The following is a 20,126-nucleotide window of genomic DNA, read 5'->3' as shown; positions in this document are numbered from 1 at the left end:
TCCTCTTCGTCTCCAGGAGAGAGATGGCCAGGAGTCACCGGAAACTGTAAAATATCCTTTATTGCTGCAGGGATGGATGGTTTCTAGGCTACAGATGGGGGAGGGGGGGGGGGGCTATATCGCTGGTTCTGAAATCATTACATCAGGGCCGCTGTGAGATGTTTGTGTCATGGGAATGAAAAGTGATACTCTTTTCACATGCAAAAGGTTGACTGAGGTATATGTTCACAGATTAATGTGAGAATTTCCACATAGCCACTACATGTATCGCTTTTATTTCAAAGTAAATGAAAAAAATATATATATATAATTTTAAAAAGACAAACAATTGAAAATCTAATCAGACAAACAGAATGACGAGTTACAACCGTATCGCTGATAATGTTTCTGCAGCGTTTTGAGGCCCTGCTTACAAATATGTACTGTAGCCTGTGAAAGCAGGCAGAGGCCAGTCAGTCAGATATAAAAATATGTGTTTTCTGCTTGCTTAAATTGGCACTTTATAATCACACAACTTGTATGGTTTCAGTCACATGTACTTAATAACAGTGGTGACACAATAATACATGTCCTGTACAATACTTTGAAGTTTTGATATTTCCTATGGACAAAAGGATTAAGAAAAGTTGATAAGATAAAGAGAGAAGGCTATAGGTTTCCATATAATTTCACTCTGCTTTATAAAGTTAAGTGTTAAACTAACCACATCCACAGAGAAAAGGGAAATGACAAGCCAAGTAAGTACTCATACCGTGGCTGCAGAGAACCTGACACAAAGAAATCAAACATAACATGAAAGCCAGTTCATTAACACATACAGAGTAAAGTAGCAAAACTATTTATATAAGCACAGCTTACAAACATTAACAATTATACTTTCACATGTAGAAAACAATAACTGGTAAAGAGGAGACTGGCTGTATCGTTGAAACCCACATTTTTTAAAAATGAAAACAGCAATAACAAATGTGTAGGAATCATAAGCACTCTCAAATAGCTTTTCAAACTGTGAAAGTGAAATGTAGGTTTGAATCCACAGCATAAACCACTGTCACTTATGTACTATAATATGCACATTTAATTTTATATGAATATGTTGTGTCCATATCCCATACGCTCCAGTTCTGTGAGCTTCCTCTTGCAATGTAGTTACTATCATATGCATAAAAACACACAACTATATTACTGTAGCCCCCTAGAGTCTATTGATGCACCGGTGCATCAATCTAATTAACATAATAAAACAAATCCCCATCAAAATCCATCAGTTTAAGCTAGAGATATCACCACATCCGCCTATGACGGCCTTCCTCATCTGTGGTGGAAGAGGTGGCTGAGCTACAATGGTGTTTGTCAGACCATGAGACATCCCAAAAATCTGACTTCTCATGAAAACTGCTGTAGAGTCCACTCTATGGATAGATGCGACTCCTACGAACACGATGAGGGTCTCCGTTTTGCTCTACGACCCCCACAAGCCCCACGGGACTCATCTGAATGTAACCGGTACCGGTTTTGAAAAAATATTTACCCAAAAAAAGGGGTTAAATATGTGTAAAAAATATATATTTTGTATATTTCCTGAGCTTTCTTATATCTCAAAGATTTAGGACAGACACTATAAAACCTTATTCCCTTTATGAATGTGTTATTCAATGCGTTTCTATGGGATTTGGTACTAAAGGCCAAATTCTATATTTTATCAAACACCATTATGACCATTAAAACAATTCCATGTCAACTTATCCTATTGCAGCTAGTTGCCTTACAATTGTACATTCTACTCGTGAGCCGAATTTGAACAAGCTTGTTGAGTAAATTTACATTTGCTCAAAACCACACCCATCATCATATTTCCCATGTCTTAGACTGATTACAGTAATAGACACAATACATTCCTTTGGGTCTAGGATAGGGTGATAATTAGCTAATTAGCTTATTTTTTATTTTTTTTTACCTTTATTTAACTAGGCAAGTCAGTGGGTTAACTGCCTTGTTCAGGGGCAGAACAACAGATTTTTCCCTTGTCAGCTCTGGGATATGATCCTGCAACCTTTCGGTTACTGGCCCCACGCTCTAACTACTAGGGTACCTGCCGCCCCAATTAGCTGGCTTTGATAAACTAATTTACCACACTTCGTAATTCAAGTTGGGACAAAGTAAACTTAGCATCAAAACAATATAACATGTCTAGACTAAGTCATGCAATAGTGAATTAAACCACAGGAAGTTAATGACTGAAGTATCAAACAGTTTGTGTTGTATTTCTTCTGCTACGTAATATTTCCCACTAACAATGAATGGTACCATCAGACATTAGTGGTGTAATCTCTTGGCAAAACAGCAGAAAAGTCATGCACAACAACCTTGCATGTGAAATGATAAATAATGTTAATTCTTCTGAAAGTATTAAATTATCATGAGGATGTGCTTTTCTATTTATTATCGCAATTGAAATACTTGCTATAGCGAGTGTTCCACTATACTATGCCTTTATGAATCAGAGAAGATGTAGCTACTTAGGGCCTTCCACAGAATAATAATGCTGTCACGACTTCCACCGAAGGAGGCTCGTCTCCCTGTTGGGCGGCGCTCGGCGGTCGTCGCCGGCCTACTAGCTTCCACCGATCCATTTTTCCTTTTCGTTTGTGTCTGTCTGTTTTTTCACACCTGTGTTCATTTAGTTGATTTCGATGCGTTTATAGTCACCCCGCTGCCTGCTCATCTTTGTGCGGGATTGTTCAGAGTTACGTTGTTAGGGGTGCGTGTATGCACCACGGGGTTTTTTTGCTCACGGTAATGTTACCGTTTTGATTGATTTATTTCTAGGAGTAGAGGTTTCTCCTCCGTGTGTTGCGTTTCTTCCCTGTGTGTGGCGACTTCGTTTTAGCGTGTTTTCTCTCATGTTGTTGTTTGGGACGCCTTTAATAAACGATTGTGCCACTGGGACTTCCTTGCTCTCCTGCTCATGATTCCATGCACCTCCCTCCTACTAGGAGGTACGTAACAAATGCACTAATGTATCTGAGCAGCAGAAGAAGGGAGATATCAGTTCACAACCAAAAGTTGTTTGTCTGACCAGACTGACTCCATCCATTAGGACAATGATCACTGCCTTTTTATAGGGAAACTTCCACAATGCCTTCAACCTAATAGACAACATTGTGATAAGACCAGATGACTAATCCATCATTACATTTTTTAAATGTTTTATTTAACTAGGCAAGTCAGTTAAGAACAAATTCTTATTTACAATGACGGCCTACACCGGACAAACCCAGACGAAGCTGGGCCAATTGTGCACAGCCCTATGGGACTCCCAATCACGGCCGGTTGTGATACAGCCTGTAGTCACGCCTCTAGCACTGTAGCCATTGTTTCATGCCCTTTATGAAACAATGGCTACAGAAACAACAATGCATAGAAACATTATGCAAGGATGTTCTTTATTACTTCTTGATACGGAGTGTTGCTTACCCGTACGTGGGTGAGATTGAAGTAAGGATTTGGAAAGAACCTAAAAGTATGGCATTTACACTAGCTAGCTATTCGATAAGCACAAGTAAAAGATAGCTTAGCATTTTTTTTGCAGGTTTTACTTGTAAAACAAGAGCATATGTAAAAGTTACTCTTATTTTATGTGGAAAATGTATTACACAGCTCTGAAAACTTACCAAACTATTCCTGAGATATTTACTTATTAGAAACAATTTGAATATCAAACTCACAAAAATGATAACACAATAAAATGTGTTAATTGTGATGGAAATTGTAATAGAGCCATTTTGAACCAGATTAGTTTTTTTATGAAGATGACACCCCACACATGTGATATCATTGAAAATCCCAGAATGTCCTCTCAAAAGGGACAACAGGACCTAACACAGGCCTTAGAGATACGGAACAAAAACGAATAACAATTAGAGAGGACAAAAATGTATTGCCGAGTCTCATGAGGCCATAGCTCTGTTAGGAGCAGAATGACAACGTAATGCTTCCTTAACAGTTTGCTTGAGTTCAAAAAGCGAATTTGTTTGCCAACAAACCATGACTGACAAAATTGTGAAAGAATGTACTCTCTAAAGACAATAAAATCCAATGCCAAAGGAGAGAATCTTGATTTGAAGAACAGGGCAACTCAGGACGAGCTAGATACTGTACTGAAGTTAAAATGGTTTGTATTCTGTATTACGCAACATATTAACAACAAAAAAGGACAAAAAAAAAGACGTCAACAATCTCCTTTATGGAGTGTAACTGGCTAATTTAAATCAAACTGAAAAATATTGTACTTGTATTCTCAGTACCATGGATCAACTTAGCCTTCACCTCACTTACATTGCATAGATTTGATTGCATCACATAGAATATTGAGGAAAAACGTTTTTAAATTATAATGATACAATGATGAGATTCTTACATGAATACTTAGTTGTGAGCATAGGAGAAATATGGAAGAAATTAAATACGGTTGCTTGGCACTGTCAGCACTCTCCCCCAGTTATGTTTGGCGTTGTAGTAGAAAACAGATACATCGCAGGTTTATGAAAAGAGTCCATGAAATTACTTTCAATTTCAGTCCATGTAATACTAGTATGGTATACAGTTCAATACATTACAAACAAGTTCTACTTACTTTCCACTGGTTCTGGACACACAGCACACACACGCGCAAAAATAATAAATTCCTTTGATGAACAACCACCAAGTCCTTTTGCATGTCTCCGTTGGAAGAAAAGTAATTCATTCACCATTGTCACCATTGTCCTGTCTGTGAGAAACAATAAAAAAAAAACGGTCTATTTGACTATCTGCGGTGGCATAATCGCTGTCTTTGTTGGTGTCTTAGTTTCCAGAGTAGTATCCAATGTCCCATCCTTGCCTTTCTTTCGGGGAGGCTTTTGGATGGGGGTCTTCTTTGGCGTGGGGTCCCCCGCACCACCACAACCCTCTCCCACTCTAGAGCCGTTCAAGTCCTGCTTCTCCGGGCTCTTGGGGGCAACCTCGGGGGTAGCTGGGTCCGTTTTGGGGATCCCCACACCCACCATCTTCTGGAGGCTGGTGGTGGTAGGCAGCAGAAGCTTGTTGGAGCCCTGGTGGCCTGGTGTGGGAGCGGTGGTCCGTTTGGCCTTCTGCGGAGGGGTGGGCTTTTCCAGTTCTCCTCGGCCCCGGAGGATCGGGGTGGACAGGCCGTTGGTCTTTACCAGGCCTGTGCCCTCGTTCCGGGTGATGCTCTGCGTCTTCTCCTTGAGCTGGGCGGCCAGGAGTGTGGCGGCCTCTGAGTTCATGTGTGGGTGGATCACTTTGGGGCTCTTGGGCGCCTCCTTGGGGATCTCCACAGCGGCTGCCTTCTTGTTGGAGTTGTGGAAGTTGCCGATCTTCTTGAGAGCGTTCTGCACCACCCCGTTGATGTGCTCCATGTGGTTCATGTTCTCCCTGGACCTCCCCACCCAGTGGGCCTTGTTGGGGGAGCCGTTGACCTCCGTCCCCTTTTCCTCTCGGTTGCTCTTCTCCTTGGAATTCTCCTTCAGCCTCTGCCTCTCTTCGCTCTTGGCTGAGCTGTTGCTGGAGCTCCTGGTTGTCTTCACCTTGGGAAATGTTAGCCCCTTGCCCCCCTGGTTTGGCTTCTCCACCTGGAGAGTGGTACCCCCGTTGTTCCCATGGATCCACGACACCTTGGGTTTGGTGGAGGGGTCTGGCGGGCGTGGTTTAGTCCTGGTCTTTCCCCCCGGGGACGGTGATTTCCTGTTACCCTTGACCTCGATGGTGACCATGCTGTCACCCCCATCTTCTTCCTCCTTGGAATTCTTGGAGAGATGTGCAATGCGAGCATAAAGGGCCCCAATGGCTGACTCGGAACTGCTGGTGGAGCCCTCGCTGTCTGAGGATTTGAGGGGCGCTTCACTCCCATCCTGGGGTTTGTCGGTGGTGGCGCTGGTGTCTTTTAGGGAGGTATACCCACCTGTATCATCCTCACCGTGGAAGGCTGCTGCTGGCATCTCAGCCACAGAGGAACTGCCCTTCACCTTATTCTCATTCAGCGACTCTATAGGACAGGAAGAGAGAACATGGATGAGAGTCAGGTTTAGATTGGATGGTAATGGTGGTCATACATAGGTGATCAGGAAATACAGTATGACTGCATCATCAGGGATAAAGGATGTAGATGTGAGGCATGTTTACAAAAATACTTACTTGGTCGCCAAAGTACCGGAGCATGTCTTTAACATTGTTTCTGGGAAATCTAACTTCCCCACACGATACAAAAAAACTGGTGGGCATGGATATTTTCCAACAAACTGCAAGGAGTGAGTCATGAATTGAACATGTGCCATTTTCTAAATTTACCATTACATTTCCTGTTCATGCTTTTGCAGCCACACTGTAAAAAGCAAATGAAACTAATTGCTTGATGAGCATTATTCTGTCAGGAAAAGAAATTGAGCTAATGTATGAATGTTTGTTCAGTCAACAAATTTGCTCACATGTATAAATGTATAAGAACTATAAGAATAAAAACAAATGTATACGTTTCCCTTTGGAAGGATACACTCAAATGTTGAGCAAACTCACAATCCTATTGCAGCTGGTTGCCTTACAATTGTACATTAAAGCAACACATACTACCCGAGGTGAGCTGAATTTGAACAAGCTTGTTGAGTAAATTTACAAATATATGTTTGCTCAAAACCACTCAAAACCATGCCCATCATCATATTTTCAAGCATGCTCTATTGCAGGTTGATCAAACCACAGGTAATAATTTGAACTTTATTTTTTATTATAAAAAATTGCACATGGGGGAAGGAACTGGGCTCAATGGCACATGATAAGGAGAACTTACTATCCTATTAATCTAATTAGCTTTCCAGAGGTGTGTGACTCACAGTGCCCTTGTGACAAACAAATCCCACTCCAAGAGTGTGAGTACGTGTGAGTGTGCATGCAACCGTTCGGGCCAACATGTGTTTATTTGTGAAATTGCCGTGTCAAATCAAATCACAGTGTTTGTTTTTCTTTCCTGACGACTTCATGGGGTTTCACATTGTTTAGACGGGGCCGCCTTCACTGTGTGTGTGTGCATGCGTCCGTGCTTATTGAGGGTGTGTGTGCTTGTGCGTGCGTAATTACTCACCTTCATGGGGAACACAGTACACAGGGCCATCATCACTGGGTTCCTCTTCGAAGGAATCGAAGGACTCCTGGGAGGACCAGGAGGAGGGGCTGGGCAGCTCAGCTACAGAGGGGGGCTCGATGAAGCTGCAGTTGAATGTGTTCTCAGGGTGGTGGGCTACTGGAGGGGTTAGGGCACAGAGAAACAGGGTCAGAGAAGGAGGGGGAAGGGAATGGCACTACCAAACAGGAACAACAAATGGAGATGCGAGTGTGTTGGGGTTGTAATGAAAGATAAAGGGTAGCTTGAGACAAAGTTATGTTTGAAATGATATAAAACTTTTCTGTGATGACGTATATGATCAAGTCCTTGATTTGTGGGTGTGCATTGGACATTTTAATATCTGGTCTATCTATTCTTTGAACAAAAGTATTTACTGAGAAATTAGCTAGCGAATGCTATTTTTCCTAAATGTAGATCCTCCCTCCCTCCCTCCCTGCCTCCATGTTGGTGTATTCTGCTGACCCTTCAGTCTGAGGACAGCTGTGTTCTGTTTGGGACGCCTGTGGTTGCTCTCCTTTCCCCATCTGGCAGTGGACTAACTGACTGTGTGTGACTGGGCGTTAACTGGACACATCAGATTCGTCTACATACATCCCCCCTCCACCCGATGACACATGAGCCCATCCGTTTGTTCTCCGCTGACACTAAGCTAACCCTAAACCGTGTTTCGGCTGAAAGATCCCCTCTAACTACCCTGAGTCTCTATGTATTGGATTTGATTTATTTGACAGTTTGAAACACAATCCGCCACACAAGCAGATTTATTGCATGTAAAATCAACGAGGAAGAACCAATTAAGTTTTACAACATATTTCCATTTTGGTCCTTATTGTGGTATAAGATATGGTTGTGGCATGGATGTCATCTTCCAAACTGTAAAACAACTGACCTCTAGTAACAACAGCATGGCCAGGTGTAGTACAGCTACAACTAAATGACTACCAGGAGATGTGTCAACACAAGGGCAGCAGAATTCTATTACTCTCACAACACTAGTGAAATCAGGGGACTTTGTTGGTGGGAATTTCCACTGACAGCTGAGCTTATTATAAGGATATCCAGCAGACTGCACAGTCTCGGAATGAATAATTCGGATATTGTTCCTGGAAAAATTGCAATACTACAGTACAATGGTGACTGGATGATTATATTAAGGAACTTGACTTGATGTAGATTACATTTGTTGGATTGTAGCAATGGCAGTAGGTTAGAAACAATATACTGTAAACAATACCCACCAGATATTTATCCAGGAAAATAACTTCATAGCTGCTTTTCTTCAAGACAAAAAATATTTTGCTCAAATTCAATGAAGGCGATACATACATACATACATTACATACATACATGTCTGAATGTCTTTATGAGTGGTTTGCACTTTCTCTATTGTAGCAGCCCTTCTGTGATAGACTAAAGAGAACAGATGCAATGTAAGTAGCAGAGTGGCCCTAAGCTCATTGACTAACTAACCAAATGCTGTACTAGACTATAGCAGACAAACAGTACTGGTGAAGTGGCCAATTGGTATAGTACAGGGCGGGGGTAGGCAACTAGGTGGTCGGGGGGCTGGAACATAATTAGAATAATTCATACACTGCAAATTGACCCCAACTAAGCCCAAAAAGACGTTGTATTTGAAAATAAGAGTCATATCCTACCCTGGTTACATTGAGACATATACATCACGTCTCGTTTTTATTTTTTTTATTATTGGCAATACTTTTCTAAATTAAAGACATTTTTATCTGAATTCCTGGTGATTTTTTAAATTTTTTTTAATCAAAAACTAAAATCATAGTTTTACTAAAAACTTTGGGGGGCCCGCGGGCCGCGTGTTGCCGACCCCTGGTATACACTCTTAGAAAAAAGGGTTCCAAACGGGTTCTTCGGCTGTCCCCATAGGATAACCTATGAACCGATAATTAGAACACTTTTTGGTTCCGAGTAGAACACTTTTGGGTTCCTTGTAGAACCCTCTGTAGAAATAATACAAGGTTCTTCAAAGGGTTCTCCTATGGGGACAGCAGAAGAACCGTTTTAGGTTATATTTAACTTTTTTTTCCTACGAGTCTAGGGTCTATTGTAAAGTAACTAAGCCTCCGTTATCTTAACGCAACAGTAAACTAACAACTGCTGTCCTTGGATGTTCACACCAGACTAAATGTCCGGAGCCACATTCATCTTAAGAGAGAGACAGGACGCCACTGAAAGCCCAAAGCCCTGCCTACACAGAGGCCAACGTTGGACAACCGTGCCCCAGCTGCACAGTCCTATAATAGCTGCCTGTGAGGCCAACAACACTGGAGCAGGTGGTCCCACTCTACATCACTTTTCACAGGGAAGCATTCGGACATGTAATTGCATCCCAAATGGCACCCTAACCCCTATATAGTACACTACTTTTGACCAGAGCCCACGCAGACACACAGAGTGCCACGGAATGGGAATGGGGGAAGCCAGCCAGCCGAGCGTCAGATAGCTAGCTATAGTATAGGGCATGGAATGACAAAGTCGAAGCAGTTTGGAGGTTTAATAAGTAGAGGAGGGGGATGGGGGAACATTTACGTATTGAGAAGCGGAGGAGCTATGAGCTATGCAAGACAGAGCAAACGTTTTCTTCCTTGTCCTCCTCTCTCTGTTTCTCTTTCCTTTATCTTGAGATGGGTGAGAGTTTGTGTATGAAGGAGCTAAATGACCTATGCAAAAACAGCACACATGATTTCTTCCTATTTCTCCCCTGTCCCTCTTTCCTTTGCCACATCTGTTGTAGTGTGTTGACCCCAGTGTGGATAAATCATAGGTCTGACACAGGTTGGGGTAAATTTGGCCACTTCCTGTTTTTAGTCCAGTGGGCCTCCTGCGGAATGTTGCAGGGACTGAAGGAGCCCCAGGGAGGGTAGAGTTTCAAAACGCTGGCAGGCAGGCCACACTTCTGTAGGCAGGCAACGAGGAAAGCAGAGCAGAGCAGAGTGGCCTGGCTCTGGGGAGGGAGGGAAAGGCTGACCAGTTTATCTCCCCTTATGAACAAGAGGAGGATCTATAAGCTTCAGTGGGAGAATGACTGTAAAATGAATTGGGTTGTCATGTATTCTTGAATGTGAGGGAGGAAAACTTAAGAGAAAATTGCTTTTGGCTTGGACCAAAAACTCTATTCTACTCTCTGAAATTCCCAAAGTGGTAGTTTGTTCTAGTTGATTGCAACCCAGGCATGGCATATGCTTTGCGTATACAAGAATGAAAGGGCTTGTTTGTTTGAAAGGAGGTCGGACGCTCTGACTTTTAACCTCTCTGGGCCAGTGGGACGCTTGCGTCCCACCTACTCAACAGCCAGTGGAATCCCGTGGCGCGATATTCAAATACCTTAGAAATGCTATTACTTCAATTTCTCAAACATATGACTATTTCACACCATTTTAAAGACAAGACTCTCGTTAATCTAACCACACTGTCCGATTTCAAAAAGGCTTTTCAACGAAAGCAAAACATTAGATTATGTCAGCAGAGTACCCAGCCAGAAATAATCAGACACCCATTTTTCAAGCTAGCATATAATGTCACATAAACCCAAACCACAGCTAAATGCAGCACTAACCTTTGATGATCTTCATCAGATGACACTCATAGGACATTATGTTATACAATACATGCATGTTTTGTTCAATCAAGTTCATATTTATATCAAAAACCAGCTTTTTACATTAGCATGTGACTAGCATGTGACTAGCATTCCCACCGAACACTTCCGATGAATTTACTAAATTACTCACGATAAACGTTCACAAAAAACATAAATTATTTTAAGAATTATAGATACAGAACTCCTTTATGCAATCGCGGTGTCCGATTTTAAAATAGCTTTTCGGTGAAAGCACATTTTGCAATATTCTGAGTAGATAGCCCGGCCATCACGGGCTAGCTATTTTGACACCCACCAAGTGTGGTACTCACCAAACTCAGATTTACTATTAGAAAAATTGGATTACCTTTGCTGTTCTTCGTTAGAATGCACTCCCAGAACTTCTACTTCAATAACAAATGTTGGTTTGGTTCTAAATAATCCATAGTTATATCCAAATAGCGGCGTTTTGTTCGTGCGTTCAAGACACTATCCGAAGGGTAAATAAGGGTGACAAGCATGGCGCATTTCGTGACAAAAAAAATCTAAATATTCCATTACCGTACTTTGAAGCATGTCAAACGCTGTTTAAAATCAATTTTTATGCGATTTTTCTCGTAAAAAAGCAATAATATTCCGACCGGGAAACCCTGTTTTCGTTCAAAGACGAAAAAATAAAAACATGGTGTCGGCTCGTGCACGCGCCCCAGTCTCATTGTTCTCAGATCGACCACTTACCAAATGCGCTACTGTTTTTCAGCCATGGCCTGCAAAGTCACCATTCAATGTTCTGGCGCCTTCTGAGAGCCTATGGGAGCGTTAGAAAATATCACGTTGTGCCAGAGATCCCCTGTTTTGGATAAAGATGATCAAGAAGGCCAAGAAATAGTCAGAGAGAGCGCTTCCTGTTTGGAATCTTCTCAGGTTTTGGCCTGCCAAATGAGTTCTGTTATCCTCTTACATCTAGGCGTTCCGCTAGCGGAACACCTGCTCCAATATCCAATGACGGGCGTGGCGCAAATGACAAATTCCTCAAAAATCCAAAAACTTCAATTTTTCAAACATATGACTATTTTACACCATTTTAAAGACAAGACTCTCCTTTATCTAACCACAATGTCCGATTTCAAAAAGGCTTTACAGCGAAAGCAAAACATTAGATTATGTCAGCAGAGTACCCAGCCAGAAATAATCAGACACCCATTTTTCAAGCTAGCATATAATGTCACAAAAAACAAAACCACAGCTAAATGCAGCACTAACCTTTGATGATCTTCATCAGATGACACGTCTAGGACATTATGTTATACAATACATGCATGTTTTGTTCAATCAAGTTCATATTTATATCAAAAACCAGCTTTTTACATTAGCATGTGACGTTCAGAACTAGCATTCCCACCGAACACTTCCGGTGAATTTACTAAATTACTCACGATAAACGTTCACAAAAAACATAACAATTATTTTAAGAATTATAGATACAGAACTCCTTTATGCACTTGCTATGTCCGATTTTAAAATAGCTTTTCGGTGAAAGCACATTTTGCAATAATCTGAGTAGATATCACGGCTAGCTATTTTGACACCCACCAAGTTTGACCCTCACCAAACTCCGATTTACTATTAGAAAAGTTTGATTACCTTTCCTGTTCTTCGTCAGAATGCACTCCCAGGACTGCTACTTCAATAACAAATGTTGTTTTGGTTCAAAATAATCCATAGTTATATCCAAATAGCGGCGTTTTGTTCGTGCGTTCAAGACACTATCCAAGGGTGACGAAGGGTTACGCGGCCGACGCGTTTCGTGACAAAAAAATTCTAAATATTCCATTACCGTACTTCGAAGCATGTCAACCGCTGTTTAAAATCAATTTTTATGCTATTTTTCTCGTAAAAAAGCGATAATATTCCGACCGGGAGTCGTTGTTTACGTTCAAAGACGAAAGAATAAAAACATGGGGTCGCCTCGTGCACGCACGCGCCAATCTCTGTACTCTGATCGACCACTATCAAAATGCGCTACTGTTTTTCAGTCAGGGCCTGCAAAGCCACGATTCAGCTTTTTGCCGCCTTCTGAGAGCCTATGGGAGCCGTAGGAAGTGTCACGTAACAGCAGAGATCCCTTGTTTTGGATAGAGATGATCAAGAAGGCCAAGAAATGGTCAGACAGGGTACTTCCTGTACAGAATCTTCTCAGGTTTTGGCCTGCCAAATGAGTTCTGTTATACTCACAGACACCATTCAAACAGTTTTAGAAACTTTGGAGTGTTTTCCATCCAAAGCTAATAATTATATGCATATTCTAGTTTCTGGGCAGGAGTAATAATCAGATTAAATCGGGTACGTTTTTTATCTGGCCGTGAAAATACTGCCCCCTATCCATAACAGGTTATACTCACAGGCACCATTCAAACAGTTTTAGAAACTTTAGGGTGTTTTCTATCCAAATCAAACAATTATATGCATATTCTAGTTACTGGGCAGGAGTAGTAAACAGATTAAATCGGGTACGTTTTTTATCCGGCCGTGCAAATACTGCCCCCTATCCCCAACAGGTTAACAAAATGCAATTTCTAAAGCCTCTGGCCGATTGTTTATATGTTACAGTAAACTTTGAGGGTGTTTTTAGAAAATGCTGTTAATGTGCCATGACACAAGACAAGTCTCTGACAAAGACAATACTGTTCCAGTGTGTGTTTCTATGCAGGCGTGATGAAGACAGCTGTTAGCTGAACTAGTCAGCTGAAGAAGAGAAGCACATGCTACTCATTGTGAAAGAGAGGAGAAGTGAAACGAGGTCACTGCTGTTTAACTCTTTCATCGCCACTTGTTTTTTAACGACCGCTTTAAAAGGTGTAATATTACTCTGTAGAGTGACTACAATGATGTCCACAAATAGGGCACTTCTCCGGCCCTTCAAAATATACTATACTCAGACCATCCATGCATTCAGAGCAGATGTCCATGATTCAATTGATCTCCTACATAGCAGAGCCAATGCATCCTGGCCAACGCCGATTCAGAACATGGCTGTGTCTGGAATGTCTAAAGATTCCAGAAGGCATCTGGGTAGAAAGGGGAGAGTTATTCAGTATGTAAGCTATGTGTAATGTCCTTAAAGCTGACCTGAGATGGGTCCTGACAGACAGACAATCCAAACCTCCCTCCCTCCACACAGACAGACAGACAGACGCTACTCTCCACATTACTAATAACACAGCAGCCTTTGATAAGGTATCACTCAACACCAATCAGACGTACCTGAGCACCACATCACTACACTGACCCTTTCTGTCTCTCTTACTAACACAGCCTTCATCCCACTAGAAGAGGAGCTCAGGAGAGAGGAAGTGAGGGGTTGTAATAATATGAACACATGGTATTTAAGAGGTGCCAAGAATAATAAGGCCCACAACCATTGCATTCCTCTCAGATGAAACCCCAAACCCATTTGGCAGCTGCAGTACACTTTTCAACCCTATTCATTGTCTGAAAACCACTCAACATAGTCACAGAGACAGGTCACAGAGCAAAGGGAAAATGAAAATGATCTCTCTCTTTTGCTGAAGAGTTAGAGGTTTGTAATGACTAGAGACACAGAAACTATTAGGACATCAAGAGACATGAACAAAGGAGGTTTGAGGACAGCAACAGTGGCTTGGTTAGTGTCCAAAATGGCACTTCTTTTCACCAGAGCCCTTAAGAAATAGGGTGCCATTTGGGACACAGAGGAGCCTCTGTCTTGGCATGGTGAAGGCAGTAGCCTATCAGGGAGGAGGGATTAGGGCTTACCGACTACTTTAGGCAGCTTCTGCCGTCTCAGTGGGATCCGGGGGAGTTTGGTGCTGATTCGGCTGAATCGTCCACACAGGATCCGCCTGGCTTTTTTACTGTTGGTAGAGTTGTCTTGGTCAGGACTGAGGGAAAGAGGGAGGGGTGACGCCATGGAAAACATACTAAATTACTAAACCATACAAACCGATTCAAATGTGGGTGAGGTTCATCTACACTGACACGCTTGCAGTACGAGCTACATGCCATGGGCCACTTGAAGAAAAAGACCAAACACACTTATCATACTGACCCATTTTGGATTTGGCAACATAAGATATACTGTGCAGGACGTTTAAACTCGGTTGTAACCTATAACAAGGACCCACAGTCTTTCCTGATCAGGTATCACGACCAGGAAAAACCCATAGCCCTAACTATACTGTAATACTATATATCAAAAAACCCATAGCCTTAACTATACTGTATGTACTGTAATACTAATATATGCATATATATATATATGATATATATGATATATATATATTGATATATATGATATATATATATATATATATATATATATATATATATATATATATATATATATATCATTGCTGTCAAAAGAAAAATATTGTAACTCCATTTGTGCCTACTTTATTTTTTTCCGACAGTGACGATACAAGATAAAAGGGTAAAAACTCTTTAAAGGATGTAGCCCTCTGCTATTTTAACAAGGAATGGTCCAATCTTCTCTAACCCTCCATCCCATCACCTGCCCTTACTCTACACCAGGCCTGTGTCTGTCACTCACTTGTGGTGGTGTTTATTTCTGCAGAGGCAGCAGCAGCAGAGGAGTGAGAGGAGGACAATGAGCAGAAAGAAGACCAGGGTTCCCGCCGCGATCACGCCCATCCGCTGGTTAGGCTCTAAAACAGCAGACAGACAGACACAAGCAGGGGTTTATGGGTGTGCCACACTGGTACAGATTGCCAGTGCCAACCAGAGCCAACAGAGCCATCTGTATATATCTGGTGCCAACTGACATTCTCTGTCAGAACTCCCTGAACTCCCAGAACCAAGACTCTGGAGCTGAAACTCAAGCCTTTCTGCACTATGTAAATACTGTCGACATATCGTCTGTACCATGAAGTGGGCATTGAAGAGATATCCAATAGAGATAAGTAATAGATGTTAAATTCAGCCATGCATGCAATAGCACTCCTCTCTAAAAATCACCAGTCGTGGATCCACTTAACTGACTTCTAGAAGCATCCACTGAACCCTATCCTTCACTCACTCTATTACCCCTCTGCTACGATTCCCTTTACCCCCATAATTCCTTCATGATTTAGAAGCACCCTCCCTTTCTAGGCTGGTTACACATAAAACTCAGTGTCTCCCGACCCCTCCAGTCTCAGCCTCCAGTATTTATGCTGCAGTAGTTTATGTGTCAGGGGGGGCTAGGGTCAGTCTGTTATATCTAGAGTATTTCTCCTGTCTCATCAGGTGTCCTGTATGAATTTAAGTATGCTCTCTCTAATTCTCTCTCTATTTCTTTCTTTCTTTCCCTCTCTCTCTCCCTCTCTCGGAGGACCTGAGCCCTAGGACCATGCCTCAGGACTACCTGGCCTGATGACTCCTTGCTGTTCCCAGTCCACCTGGCCATGCTGCTGCTCCAGTTTCAACTGTTCTGCCTACGGCTATGGAACCCTGACCTGTTCACTGGACGTGCTACCTGTCCCAGACATGGTGTTTTCAACTCTCTAGAGACAGCAGGAGCGGTAGAGATACTCTGAATGATCGGCTATGAAAAGCCAACTGACATTTGCTCCTGAGGTGCTGACCTGTTGCACCCTCGACAACCACAGTGATTATTATTATTTGACCCTGCTGGTCATCTATGAATATTTGAACATCTTGGCCATGTTCTGTTATAATCTCCACCCGGCACAGCCAGAAGAGGACTGGCCACCCCTCATAGCCTGGTTCCTCTCTAGGTTTCTTCCTAGGTCCTGGCCTTTCTAGGGAGTTTTTCCTAGCCACCATGCTTCTACACCTGCATTGCTTGCTGTTTGGTGTTTTAGGCTGGGTTTCTGTACAGCATTTTGTGACATCAGCTGATGTAAGAAGGGATTTATAAATACATTTGATTGATAAGCATCTCTAGGCCTATGGAGCCCTGATCAAAAGTGGTGCACTGTAAAAGGAGAGCAATTTCAGATGCAGCCTTAATCACCACAGACACACTGCAGCCAGATGGCACCGTCACTGAGATAACCTAGCAGTTAGATAAATACTGGTGGCCCCTGGCCCTCTATGTCCCTCTGCTGTCATAGAGGCTGTGGAAGAATGGTTGTGTGTCCTTGGTGTGGCGTGTAGGGCCTCTATGTTCACAGCTGGATAAAGGAAGGGACTGGCCTGGCACAGCTGAATGGCCTGACCCAGTGACATCATCGCCGCTTCCCAACATGCCCATTTGCCAAAACCTCTGGTGACCTCGTTTCCTCTCCTCCCGCTATCCCATCTCTTTTCCTCCTCCAGTTCTCTCTCTCTCTCTCTCTTACTCTCTATTCATTCTTTATTGCTCTCTTTGCTTTATTCTCTCTACCATCCTCCCTCACTCTCCATTTTTTTCTCCCTCTACCATCCTCCCACTCCCTCTCCCATCCTCCCTCACTTTCTCTAGCTACCATCCTCCCTCACCCGCTCTACCATCATCCCTTTCTCTACCATCCTCCCTCCCTCACCCTCCTTCTTTCTCTCTCTCTCTTTACCATCCTCCCTAACTCTCTCCCTATTTTTCTCTCAACCATCCTCCCTCATTCTCTCCCGCTTTCTCTCTCTACCATCCTCCCTCACTCTCTCTCCCTCTTTCTCTCCCATCCTCCCTCACTCTATTTATCTTTTTTCTCTCTTTCTCCCTCTCTTTCTTTCTTTTCCCCTTACTTTCCTTCTCTCTCACCTTCATCCCTCCTACCACCCCCCCCACCCCGTCTCTCTCTCTCCGGCTGGATAGGAACAAGGCCAACAAACACAGTAGTAAAAAAGGACACCAGGCATTCTGGAAAGGCCATCAGGGTTCCTCCATGTCAACTCTACTACAGTAACCTGAATAAACGTGTGTTAGCGCTCGCTGTCTCCGTCCAACTCACAGACAGACATGCTATACATGTGCTGCGTCACTGTTAGCAACTGGCTATTTAGACATTTGGGACCTTCATGTAGAGTGCACCCATTTTATATGATCTCTATGGTCGCGTGTAGGCAGGGGTGAGTTTTCTTTACATCCTGCATTCCTTAAAAAAATCAAATATATGTTTATTAACACTAGAAGCACCAGGGTTTTTTAACACTAGAAGGACCAGGGTTTTTTAACACTAGAAGGACCAGGGTTTTTTAACACTAGAAGCACCAGGGTTTTTTAACACTAGAAGCACCAGGGTTTTTTAACACTAGAAGCACCAGGGTTTTTTAACACTAGAAGAACCAGAGTTTGACGCCCTTAGTACTCCGCTAAGAACACCTTTTTTACATCTGAATATTGTCTTGCGGTGTGGCTGCCTTCAAAAACAACGACCTAACATTCTCCCAGATCTGGAAAAGTGAATGAGGAAATACAGAGAGTGGTTTCCTTACGTAGGTTGCAGGCCCCAGACACTGGGTTACAGTTGTTGTCGTGACAGGTGCAGGTCTGGGCACAGTTCACTCCATACTGACCCATCTGACACGTCATGTTGCAGCTAGAAGACAGACACATACAACATCTTAGTGACTGAGACAGGTGCATTGAAATAGACAGGGAATAAACTAATAATGTACTACAATGACTATATGAAGCTCCCTCTTCACTGACTGACTGACTACTGGCGCTGACTGAATAACGCTTACAGGTATAGGATCTTAATTTGATCACTCTTTTGTTGCTGAGAATTTTCCTGAAATGCAGATTCACGGAAAACCCACACTAACAAGGTTATATTAAAAATGCCATGTAGCCTCCTTGGCCAAATAATAGCCTAACCACCGATCAAGCAACATTATGGACTAAACGTTCAAATCCTGTGCTGCAGGATTATTTTGCTGTGACAAAAGGGGTCAAATTAAGATCCTATATCTGTACGTACAACCAGGAGTTTTTCCCAACCACTAGTGACCTGGGCACTAGAAATATGCTAGGTTCTAAAGGGTTTACTGGTTTGGCCATGTAATCAGGAAACCTCTAGGCGTGAAGCATGAGTGCGTACAATTTTTTTTTAAATTGTTGAACATTCTGTCTGAGTATTGTAGACATGAGGGGAGGCGCATACAGGATGTTTTGATGCGGGTTTCATTCTCGTGACTTACTATGTCCCGTAAAATCCTGGGTCACACAGGCACTCTCCGGTGGCAATGTGACAGACGCCGTTAAAACAGTGGCTGCAGTCATTCTCACAGTTATCCCCATAAGTTCCGTTGGGACAACGCACCTCACACCTAGAGGACAGGACAGGATGGGACACAACTTGAAGCAATATTGATTATAGTCATTGTAATCATAAAAAATAAAGAAAATACTGAGTCACGTCTCAGAGCCATTAGCAACGCAAGTTCAATCCTCTGATGTAGTAACTATAAGACAGTATCTACGTAAATCACATACTGAAAAGTACTGTAAAAATGTGTACACACTCAGAACATTAGCACAGCACGCGCGCATTGGTTAGTACAAGTTCAAATCTTTGAAATGATTCTTTCAAGTGCTTGAAATGGAAATACAAAAAGTCTGAATGATACGTTGGCATGAGAACAAGTGGACAACATGACTGCACTAAACAATAAAGATAATGTGTTTTTCCACATCATCTGTCGATATGAAATGTTATGTTGAAATTCTACAAAGTTTAATACCCATTAGGGCAATAAATATTTACTCTCCTACTAAACAACTACAATGAACCCTAATGGAATGTGAACATGTGTGTGTGTGTTTGTGTGTGTGTGTGTGTCTGTCTGTGTGTGTGCGTGTGTGTATGTGTCTGTGTGTATGTGTCTGTCTGTGTATGTGTATGTGTATGTGTATGTGTGTGTGTGTGTCTGTGTGTGTGTGTGTATGTGTGTGTGTGTATGTCTGTGTGTGTGTGTGTGTGTCTGTGTGTGTGTACACACGTTTGTGTACCCCTGTCCGTGGGTCCAGGTGTATGCGTGAGGCCTCTCTCTCACCTGTCCCCGATCCAGCCGGGGTTGCAGTGGGAGCACTTTCCGTCGATGCGGTTGCAGAAGTGGCCGTCTTTACACGGAGGACACACATCCAGGCAGTTCTCTCCGAAGAAGCCTGACAGGCACATCTGGTCACACTTGGTCCCGTTCCAGCCCCTCTCACAGGTTACACACCTGCCCTCGGTTATCTTACAGGGCTGCTGCCCCTTACAGTGCCCACACCTGGGGGGAGAGAGAGAGAGACATTAGAACACCTGGGGGAAGAGAGGCCAAAAGAGGGGGAGACAGAGCACCTGGGGGGAGAGAGAGGAGAGAGGGGGAGACATTAGAACACCTGGGGGAGAGAGAGGGAGACATTAG

The 20,126-nt window shown here is 42.8% G+C and overlaps 1 protein-coding gene across 4 annotated transcripts in view; it reads right to left on the bottom strand.

Moving 5' to 3' along the window:
* Positions 1 to 259: 259 nt before the first annotated feature.
* Positions 260 to 20,126, bottom strand: part of LOC106579808 (scavenger receptor class F member 2) — a 31,702-nt gene continuing 11,835 nt past the window's right edge. The window contains exons 5-11 of one of the 4 annotated variants that reach the window (XM_014160001.3): positions 19,770 to 19,988; positions 18,915 to 19,043; positions 18,207 to 18,310; positions 15,382 to 15,496; positions 14,589 to 14,713; positions 7,136 to 7,291; positions 260 to 6,046 (exon numbers count right to left, since the gene is read on the bottom strand). In XM_014160001.3, the coding sequence (XP_014015476.1) occupies positions 4,800 to 6,046; positions 7,136 to 7,291; positions 14,589 to 14,713; positions 15,382 to 15,496; positions 18,207 to 18,310; positions 18,915 to 19,043; positions 19,770 to 19,988 (2,095 nt within the window). In that variant the 3' untranslated portion in view covers positions 260 to 4,799. Of the gene's footprint in view, positions 6,047 to 7,135; positions 7,295 to 14,588; positions 14,714 to 15,381; positions 15,497 to 18,206; positions 18,311 to 18,914; positions 19,044 to 19,769; positions 19,989 to 20,126 lie in introns of all 4 variants that reach the window. The other 3 variants (XM_045704269.2, XM_014160000.3, XM_014160002.3) reach the window with 3 other exon arrangements.

Source organism: Salmo salar, chromosome 20 (assembly GCF_965601325.2).
Source record: "Salmo salar chromosome 20, fSalSal1, whole genome shotgun sequence".
NCBI lineage: Eukaryota > Metazoa > Chordata > Actinopteri > Salmoniformes > Salmonidae > Salmo > Salmo salar.
This window is presented reverse-complemented; position numbering and strand designations above follow the sequence as displayed.